Raw genomic sequence first — 10,089 nt, 5'->3', positions numbered from 1 at the left:
TCCTAAAACTCAAACTAGACAAGGGCCATATGGCCGTGTTGCTTTCCCAAATGTGTCCCACCCAGGGAGAAAAAGTCAGCTGGGGAGGGTGACTTTGAGCTGGAAATGCTGGGATGGGATGGGATTAAGCTGTTCTTCTTGCTGCACACAGCCTCCTGAGGTTGCTTTTGTCTGTGTTTTAGTTTTTGTTTAAATAGTAAATAAGAATCCAACTGAACATTGTATCTGCTTTGGCCCCTTGTGAAGGTGCTTTGTAGGAGTTTCCTGAAAGACATAACTACTGAATCAGCTAAACCTTTAAGCAAATGGAACACAGATGTCCTTATTTCAAGAATGCCATCTGAACTATATTTGTGATGCAGCTCCGTACCTCTTTGTCAGAGTGGTGGATCCATTCATAGAAACGAAAATGGAACTAATTTACGCAAGGTCATTATACGTTCCCAGGGCTTTGCCGAGTCATGTTTCAAAAATAATTCCAGCCCAGATCTTTACTTTTGCATTTTGAAAGGCGAACTGGTGGCACGGTAAGGTAGGGAAAAGGTTACACTGGTCTGACAGTTTAATTCCACTAGAGCAAGGGAATCCATTTTCTTCTGCGACACTGAGTTGCAATTTTGTGCCATCCAGTTCAAAATCAATGCTGGCAATAACCTATCTATAGAAAGCAATTTTTGAGCTCATGCAATTCTGACAGTCCTGCAAATATGTTCCAGCCCAGTGACACTCAAAACATGAGTGAAATGCTCAATGCTCAACATCACCTCACTAGCAAATTATAATCCAACCTCATTACCTGTAAAGAAATATTTGCAGTCCAAAAAAGCCTTTAGATTTTTTTTCAGAGCAATTCAGCCAAGGAAGCTCTGTGTGAAGGGTACACAGTTTCAGCCTAGGGCCATATCAAGATGGCCTGCAATCCAACTGGGCCTTCTGGGATTTCCAGGAAAGCTATGCCCCCTCCCTTGCACCTGACTGTTGATCATTTGGTAGTTTGCAGGCTTTTGCAATTTTTCCTCCATTATAAAAGCTTCCAATGAATCTCCTTAGCTGCTGGAAGCTCCAGCCTGCCAGCAACTATGGCTTAGGAGATTCACTGGAAGTCACGGCAGCATGTTGGTCATGCCTTTTTCATCTGGCCCACTCCAGTTCTGCCTTTGGTCCTGTCCACCACTGGAACGCAGCCTCCAGAATTTCTCCAGAGCTGAATTTGGCCTCAGCCTCCAAGATGCTTAATACCTCTGTTCTAAGACAAGCTGGACACGCTTCTGCAGAAGTTAGTTACGGCTGCAAAGGCAATCAGATGCACACTTATCTAGGTATAAGGTTTGTGGAACACAATGGATCCTGTCCTTCAGGTCATCATACCCAAGGTTGCAAAGCAAGGCTGCAGTTTTATATGTTTGCTTGGGATTGAGACCCTTTTGATGACTATAGGAGGAAATATCCTGTTGAAATCAACAGGATAGGGTAGTAATGATGGAAATGTCAATCTTGTAGATCTGTAGAGTGGGAGCAGGGCTTGTGGGCCATCTAATCCAAGTTCCTGAAGGAACCTCAGTGTTCTAGCATTTCCAACAGAGGGCTTTTTATTTCTGCTAGAAGAACTCTGGTGTGGTGTTCTCCATACCCAGGTTGTATCTAAATCACATCTCTGGTTTTGCTCTCCTTTATTTCTCCCTTTCCTTTAAATACCCAGACTAGGCATAGATGACAGTCATCACAAGCAGAAGTGGTTTTCCAGAAATTTGGGTGCCAATGACACCCAAACTCTATTCTTTCTCTCCCCTACCCCACATTGTTACATAGCTTAAGGAAGATGCACCTCTCCATATCACACAGCCAGCTCCTGAAGTTAGGTTGCATCATTTACAGTAGTCTTCCTCAGCCTTGAAATGTTTGAGACTTCAACTGCCCTCATATTGAATGGTAAGGGATGATAGGAGTTGTATTTCTAAGCATGGTGGTGGAAACCAGGCCAAGATAGTTATTCTACACCCGTATTTCTTTGCCTTCCCTCCTTTGTACATCAAGACACTTAAGGAGCAATCCTATGCATATTTAGATGGGCAAACAGTCCTACAACTCCCAGCAATCCTTGGCCAGCTGGAGAATGTTGGGAGCTGGCTGGGAATGCTGGGAGTTGTAGGACTTTTTTTGCCAGTTTAAACATCTATAGGCTTACCATCCCAACTCCTCTATCTTACAGTTGTCCCTCCCTAATCCTTTCTCAAAAACTCTAGTACAGGAAACAGAGCTTTACTCCAGTTTTTGTGCCATCCAGGATGCACCTTGGGAACTGGGGGTCTTTCCAACTGGAACTCTGGACATACAGAGTAGTATTCCTCCTCACGGGTCAGTCATCATAGCTAGCACCTTCCCTATTGGAACCAAGTGACAGGTTTTCCTGTCTCAGGTTTTCCTGAAGTTTTGTTGAACTACATTTCCCATCATGCACTAGACTGGAGAAAGTGATGTTATGAGTTCTATTCTGGCGTGGGTCTGTCTGTCTGTCTGTCTGTCTGTCTTTCTTTCTTTCTTTTCTTTCCGCGTGCTAACTATGCCCGTCTGTCAACCTCACTGCCAGCGTACTCAACCTCCAACACGTCCTCCACCCTAGATCCCGAAATCCCCATCCTTCTTCCGCTTCTCTCCTCCGTCGGCAGCTGATCCCATCCGGCGGGGTGAAGCTTTCTCCAAGTTGGAGAGCCTCTCCTACCCGGGCGATCGCTGCCCGGGCTGCAGCGTTACAGACACGCAGGACCCCCAGCTCGCCGCTCGCTCTGCCCACGGACCCACCAATGGAGACGGGGGCTCGTCCCTGCCCCACCGCGCGCAGGGTCCGCAGGATCGCCCTGCCGGCTCCCTCCTGCCCCTCCTCACGGAAGGCCCCCTTCCCTTCCCTTCCCTTCCCTTCCCTTCCCTTCCCTTCCCTTCCCTTCCCTTCCCTTCCCTTCCCTTCCCTACCTGCGGAAGGCAGCCACGAGGCAACGCTCCCTCCAGGCCCGCCGGCCGGAGCCAGGCGTGGGCACCGCTTCCCGCCGCCGCCGCGTGTCTTCCTCTCGCTCCTTCTCGCCACCTGCTCGCGACCACCTTCCTCACCCCTAAGCCTCCGCCTTCGGGCGAGAAAGAGACGGACTGCGCGGCCATTGGCTGGCGGCGGGCGCGCCCGCCGCTCATTGGCCGCGGGCGGCGCGGCGCGGGGCGTGGCCGGCGCTGACGAAAGCCCGGGGTTGGCGCGCGGGGAGGGGGCCCGGTGGAAAGGCGGGGTCGGCGCGCGGCGCGGCGCCTTTTGTGCGCTCCGGCGGCGGCGGGGAGCTTTTCCTGGCCGTGGCGGGCGAGGGAGCGGGCGGCACCTCCGCCTCCGCCTCCGCCTCCTCCGTCCCCCGCTCGTCCCCCGCCTCCTCCTCTTCCGCGCTATGCATTCGAGCGCTCCTGAGCCTTGCCAGGGGCCGCCGCCGCCGCCGCCACCGCCGCCGCCGCCGCCTTCGTCCCCGCTGCAGCTGCTGCTGCTGCTGCTTCTCCTCCTTCCCGCACGTCGAGGGGCGCTGGAGGAATAGAGCGAGGCGGCAGCCCGGGCGAAGGGCCGCCGCGGAGCCCCGAGTGGGAGAGGCGGAGGCGGAGGAGGCAGGCAGGCAGGCAGCCGCTCGCCCGCCCGCCCCTTCGGGGAAGCGGCGTGCGCCAGCGACTCCGGCGAAGCAACCCCGCTCGGTGGCGCGCGGAGAGACGCGGCCGAAGGAGGGCGCGGCGGACGGGCGCACCCCTCGGCGCGATGCTGGCGCTCGAGCTCCTGGGCTTGGCTTGGCTGGCCGGCGTGGCGCTGGGGCAGAACGAGACGGAGCCCATCATCTTGGAAGGCAAGTGCCTGGTGGTGTGCGATTCCAACCCGGCCTCGGACCCGACGGGCACGGCGCTGGGCATCTCGGTGCGCTCGGGCAGCGCCAAGGTGGCGTTCTCCGCCATCCGCAGCACCAACCACGAGCCGTCGGAGATGAGCAACCGGACTATGATCATTTACTTCGACCAGGTAGAGCGCACCCGGCGGTGGCGCGGCGCGGCGTGGGGGCCCTGCCTAGCTGAGGCTCCGGGCGAGGGCGAGAGGGGCGAAAGAGGTGTTGCCGTCCGCTGATCAGACCGGGGGAGGGGGGGGTGGTTACGGGGTGACCGCGGGCTGGGCTGTCTTAGGGGTGGTGGACGGAACGGTTGCTGCCCTGGGTGCTGGCGCCCTGCCCTCTCCCCGCTCCTAAATTCTTCCCAGCCCAAGGCGATCCCAGGTTTAGAGCTGGATAAACGATTTCCAGAATGTGAATTGCCCTTCGAAACTTCAGCGCGGCGGCGGGGGCGGGGAGACGCGGGCGATCGTCGGGGTGGAGAAGCTTCCCGTGGGTCTCTAGCGCGGTTGGTTTCCCCTCCTCGCCATCGAGAGGCAGGCGCGGGGTCCTCGTTCCCAGGTGGATGGTTCGAGCCAGGATCCAGCGGAGGGAGCGCTGTGTCTCTCCGGACCGGCTGCGGAGGGAGATATTTCCGTCGGCGCGGAGGCACCCAGCTGCTGGGCGCCCTTTCACGTTCCCCGCCAGCCCCCCGCCTTATTTTCCCCTCTTTGCTTTGTAGGTACTAGTGAATATCGGACTCAACTTTGACTCGGAGCGGAGCACTTTCATTGCGCCCCGAAAGGGGATCTACAGCTTTAATTTTCACGTGGTGAAGGTGTACAACAGACAAACCATTCAGGTCAGCTATTAGGGCTCCTTTATCGGGGGATTCTTCCTTCGGAACCGTGGCTCGTGTGCGAGGGAGTGAGGGAGAAGGCGTGCGTGGGGGGTCTTCCAAGCAGTTTGCTTGCGAACTCTTCTTGGAGAGGAGCTCCCACTGAATCTGGCAGGGCTGCCTCCTGAGGACAGATGAGCAGCGTCCAGGCCTCGCCTGACGTTCGGACCCTCTCCCATTTCTTCTAAAAGCAACTTTCCTTCTGCCGTTTAACATTCAAACCAAATGCAAGGTGGCAAAGTCTGGTAATTCCAGATCTTCCCAATTCCATCCATGGCGTGGCAACTCCCAGCAGGGTCCAAGCTGGCCGGGAATGATGGGAATTGCAGGCTGAGGGCACCAGGTTTGAGGGACTACAAACCCCCTTAGAACAACAGACTTCTGTGTGTTGGAATTAAAAAATGAAAGTAGTTGCTTAAGGATTCTTTTCAGACAGCCAGGCCCTTTGTAAGGTAAATCGCCACCCATCCTTGAAATAGGAAGGGATTGCATGGGAAATCCCGAAAGCCGGTGGAGCCCTACAAGCTCGCTTTTATGATCCGTAGACATTTAAACTTGTTTTCTGCCTCCCTCTCTTGACAGTCTGGACTTCCGCCCCTCTAGTACTTGTACAGTCGAGGCTGTGATGCCATGTTCAGTTACATAGGAGTCAACCATGGCACTGAATTGGAGTTCATTCCAAGTGAACATCTGTGCTTGCTGTAAACCAAGACATCCCGAGACATTAGTGATGGGATGGTCTGTAAAGGCTTTAAACAAACAAACAAACATGCTTTGTGATCAGCCTACCTATGAATGGTTTTTCCTGTTGTAGAAAATGCAGTTTCAAAACATGCTTACATTGTGATCCCATAGAAATCCAGGCAGAGTGGCCAGATCTATTCCCTCCCCTCCCCCATTCCATACAATAACTTTTCTTTGATCAAAACTTGTTGCCCAGAGGCCACTCCCCCCACTCCCCTTCTAAGCTGGTGTATTAAAATTAATCTGCCTTCCTGTTATTTTAAACCAAATATGTAAAAGGCTTGAAACTGCAAATGAGATCTGCAGGCTAAAATGAATGTATAAAAGGAAGCAAATCACACTGAATTCAATGAGACTTAATCCTGGACAAGTGTGCATAGGATTTCAGCCTTATGTTACATATATTTACATTCATTTTAAATGAATGTTATGCCACCTTCAACGGTTGGAAAACAGGACTAGAATAGAAGACCAATATATTCAAACACAGAGGTAGATAAGCTTATGCTGTACCAAATTTCATGTTTAACAAATGGTGCTTTGTACATTTTGCATTCACCTTCCACGAATCACATTTTAATCTCTTTTTCTGATCCAAAGATCATTATTGATATCGCTTTCTCCCATCTGTCTCCTGTCCACATAATTCCATAAGCTTCCTTTCCTTTCACCTCCCCATAGGAACAAGGAACTTGGACTAACCTGTTAGAAAAAGAATCCCTCTCTTGGCACCTATTTGGGAGTTGACTAGTGTACAGAGCTCACTAGATTGGGAATAAGGAATTATGGGACGGAGTTGGGCTTTGTCCTGATGGACTGAGTAGTTTAGACCACCCCCCCCCCCCCCAAGGAAGGATTTGGCAGATGCATCTTGGGTCTTCATGGAAAGCCACAGTTCCTGAAGAGAACCGTGGAAAGAATTTCCCTTACGACCAGCTCCAAAAAGACTGAGTTGCCTCTTGGCTTCCTCTTTCCTCCCTCCCGTCCACCGCCATTCTCCCCTTTCCATACTAGCCCAAGGCTTTGTCTGGTTAGATCACCCAGAAAAGGGTATTCTGTGTCCAAAGGCCCTTCAGGTCTGGTGGACGATGGCCTTCCCCACCTCCAGAGAGTGAATAACATGGTTGGATGTACCAAGACTCCTGGGCTATGCAGTGGCACTGCATGAAATGCCTTTTAAATGGCTTCCAGGAATATAGTTGGATGGTGCTTGGCTTTTTATTTTTTATTTTTAGCTCGAGCTATATCCCTTTCTCTGTCTAGCTATGGAACTAAATTTAGGTCAATGCCAGAAGCTGTGTGCTGGATAATAGCGTGTTAAAGCACCTGATCCAGTGTGTGCTTTCCCAGGAGTAAGTGTGTAGTTCAAATGTGGGTGTGTTGCATACGAAATATAATTTGCCCAAATGTTGTATATATAAAATGTGCGAATGCATACATTCATACCGTTAATTGTTTGCTAATTCAGACAGCTGTAATTGTGGCTCAGTTTGTCATGAATGGCGGGTAGCTTCTACACTGAGGGCCAGATCTAGAGATTGCCGGGGGTGGTGTGTGTGGGGGGGGGGGGGGAGAGGATCCCAGACTGTTCTAGAGGATTCCAGTCCAGGACACACACACCACAATTTGGCTAGATCTGAGGGACAGGTTTTGTGGATTTCACTCGGGGCGCTTTCCTTCCATGCATCATTTAGGCGCCACTTCTTCTATATAAATCCAGATCCCCTGGTTAAAAAGTGGCAGTGGGTCTCCATGGGTGTCCCGATGTCAAGAATGGGAAATTGAACCTGCCCTTTCATGCGCATTCTTAATGATGTGCATGAATGTGGTTCTGCTGCGGACGCATCAAAAGGCAGCTATCTGCTCTGCTTGGGCAGGTAGGCGAGTTCAGCTCCGTAGGATACATATTGGCTCTGTCGGGATTCTGCATTTTTGCAGCTTCACAAAGGGGTGAGCACCCCCCCCCCATGCACTTCAGAGATGCTGCCTCGGGCTTGGATGCCTTTATCCCCTTTCTCTTCTCTTTGAGGATTAGCAATGGGGGGAAAAGCACAAATGTCCAGCATTCCTGAAGGACAAGCATGCGTTCGAAAGACAAGGGGTGGCATCCAGTGGGAAGGGATTCATGCAGGAATTTGAGTGTTGTTTCTTATACCTGGAGGACTCTTGAAATGCCAGGCTTTTGTGTGGGCTTACAAGACCATGTTTTCCTCTTAGAAGCCCTGGAAAAAGATCCGTAACTTAGGGGTGGTTTTTGTTGTGTGTGTGTGCACACGTAAATGCATATTATGCTTTGAAGTGAAAAGCAACGTACTTAAACACAAAATCATTTGGGGGCAGTAGGAGTTAAACCTGTAAAGACAGTCCTGCTGAAGGTAAAATTACCTTTTGTTGAGTCCAGAGAGCACAATTCATCTGAACTGGCAGCACGAAAGAGCTGTGCATTCATTTAAAAAGGAAGACGAGGATTCTGTTCGGACAGAACTCATTCCTAGAAAGTTTGGAAGGGTGACCCCTAACACCGTGTCAGCAGGCTGCAGTCTTGTGTCCTTTCCTTTGACATCTTCCCTCCCCACTTTTTCTTTTCATTTCTTCTTTGTCTCTCCCGCTGATGTAAGACATCTTGCTTGTAGGGTTACCTGCTGCATTTGGGAAGCAAAGTTACAGATGGAGAAAAGCAGGTTTCTGAAGGAGAGTTGCCCAGGAGGGAATGGAGTGGATGAGTCTATCCCCTGCTAAAGCAACACTTGGATTAAATAGCATGCCCTACACAATTACTCAAGAGTAAATCCAATTGCACCTTAGTCCTGCAGAGCGTATAGCAGTAGGCATCCTTCCTGGGAGTCAGAGCCATTGAACGCAGTAGGACTTACTTCTGAGTAGACAAGCACGGGGTTGTGTTCTCAGTGTTCTTTTGCTGGAAGTGAAAGATCTAATGAACAATTAATGTGGGGAACAGCAGGAGAGAACTCTCTTTGACTGGATTGTTCTTGCTACACGCTGTCAAATCAACTCTGACTTAGGGTGATGCTATCAATGGAAGCCCTCCAAAATGCCCAATCCAGAATGCCCCACCAGCCTGTGTGTGTGTGTGTGTCTGTGCGCGTCCCTCTGTCCATCTGTCTGTCCATATCTATCTAGTCTCCCAAGAGCAGCAAGCTGTCCTCTTCCCTTTTATTGATGGGGGCTTTGTTTTTTCTCTTGCATCTCAGGTGAGCTTAATGCTTAATGGCTGGCCAGTGATTTCTGCCTTTGCTGGGGACCAAGACGTCACCCGAGAAGCTGCCAGCAACGGGGTTCTGATCCAGATGGAGAAAGGAGACAGAGCATATTTAAAACTGGAGAGAGGAAACTTAATGGGAGGCTGGAAATATTCCACCTTCTCCGGATTTCTAGTATTCCCTCTTTAAAAAACTTGCTGACTAAAGAAGGAAGGGGGTGAGAAAAGGAAGCCTGCGAATTGCTTACCAGCCCCTGAATTGTAACAGGATAGAAGGAGCTTTGGACATCACACTTCTGGATAATATCTACAGATTGCAGAAGTTAAGCCCTGACTTAGGTTTGTGTACATTGCTCGGAAGATCTCTGTAACGGTGCAGTCGACAGACAGAAGACGCTTGACTTCATCATCCTTCAATAATATTTCTCTTTTCTTTGCAAACCAAATTAATTACGGCTCCATTTAACCACTGTTGTCCCATGTCCCCTTCTCCCTGTCCTTGTGGGTTCCCCCCTCAAAACACCTGTATGTTTTCGACGTTGCATTATCCTTTAACAACCAACCTGGGTTTGTTTTTAACACTATATATATATTTTTTACTCTTTCCCTGAGTTTAACTTTTAAAAAAAGTATTTTTGAATATCTGGGTGCCATGGTGAGAGGTGCAATGCAAACCTTGCTATATGCTAATAAGTCAAACTGGGAAATAATAATTATATATATATATATATATATATTAACATGAACTGTTCTAGCCAATTCCTGATTTTCACTATTTCTATGTTAATCTGAGTGATTGTGGAATTTACAGGCTGCTTAATGTTTTGACGCTTGTTTTTTGCTCTCGTAATTGTGGCCCAAATACATGCCGGAAAGTATATTGAATTTTCCTAATTACTCTGTAAGATAAGGTGTGAATATTGACAAATTAATTTGGGGTTTAGTTTTACTAGCTTTGAAATGGGATTTTAATTTTTTTTCTGAGATGAGAAATGTGGTACAGTTAATGCCATTTTAACTAGAATTAGAACAAGGATCAATGGAACAGACCCTGATAAAGATAGGGGCAGGAATATGCAGTTCTGAATCCCAGATGGAAGAAGTGATAAATAAATGCTTTAAAAGCGAACTACCCATGCAAGAATTCCCTTTTAGTAAAGTCCTTGCCCCGTCATTGGTCTTCCTCATTCTTTTATGTGTCGTTTTTAAAATGGGAAGGCAGGTAACTTAACAGTTTCAGGAACTGTGCTCTCAATTCTCGACAAGGTGGCTCTATTGAATAGGTGCCACAAGAAGAAAGTAGGAGTATTTCCCAGCCTGAGCAGTTACAGAGAAAATGCCTACAAAATTGTCCTTTA

At 49.5% G+C, this 10,089-nt stretch overlaps 1 protein-coding gene across 1 annotated transcript; it reads left to right on the top strand.

Moving 5' to 3' along the window:
- Nucleotides 1-3,769: 3,769 nt before the first annotated feature.
- On the top strand, nt 3,770-8,921 carry CBLN1 (cerebellin 1 precursor). The gene is made up of 3 exons (XM_044427924.1): nt 3,770-4,027; nt 4,612-4,731; nt 8,724-8,921. The coding sequence occupies exons 1-3, from the start codon at nt 3,773-3,775 to the stop codon at nt 8,919-8,921; spliced, it is 573 nt and encodes a 190-aa protein (XP_044283859.1). The 5' UTR covers nt 3,770-3,772.
- Nucleotides 8,922-10,089: the final 1,168 nt, after the last annotated feature.

The sequence above is a fragment of the Varanus komodoensis genome, unplaced genomic scaffold (assembly GCF_004798865.1).
Source record: "Varanus komodoensis strain SLA01 unplaced genomic scaffold, ASM479886v1 scaffold19, whole genome shotgun sequence".
Taxonomy (NCBI): Eukaryota; Metazoa; Chordata; class Lepidosauria; order Squamata; family Varanidae; genus Varanus; species Varanus komodoensis.
This window is presented reverse-complemented; position numbering and strand designations above follow the sequence as displayed.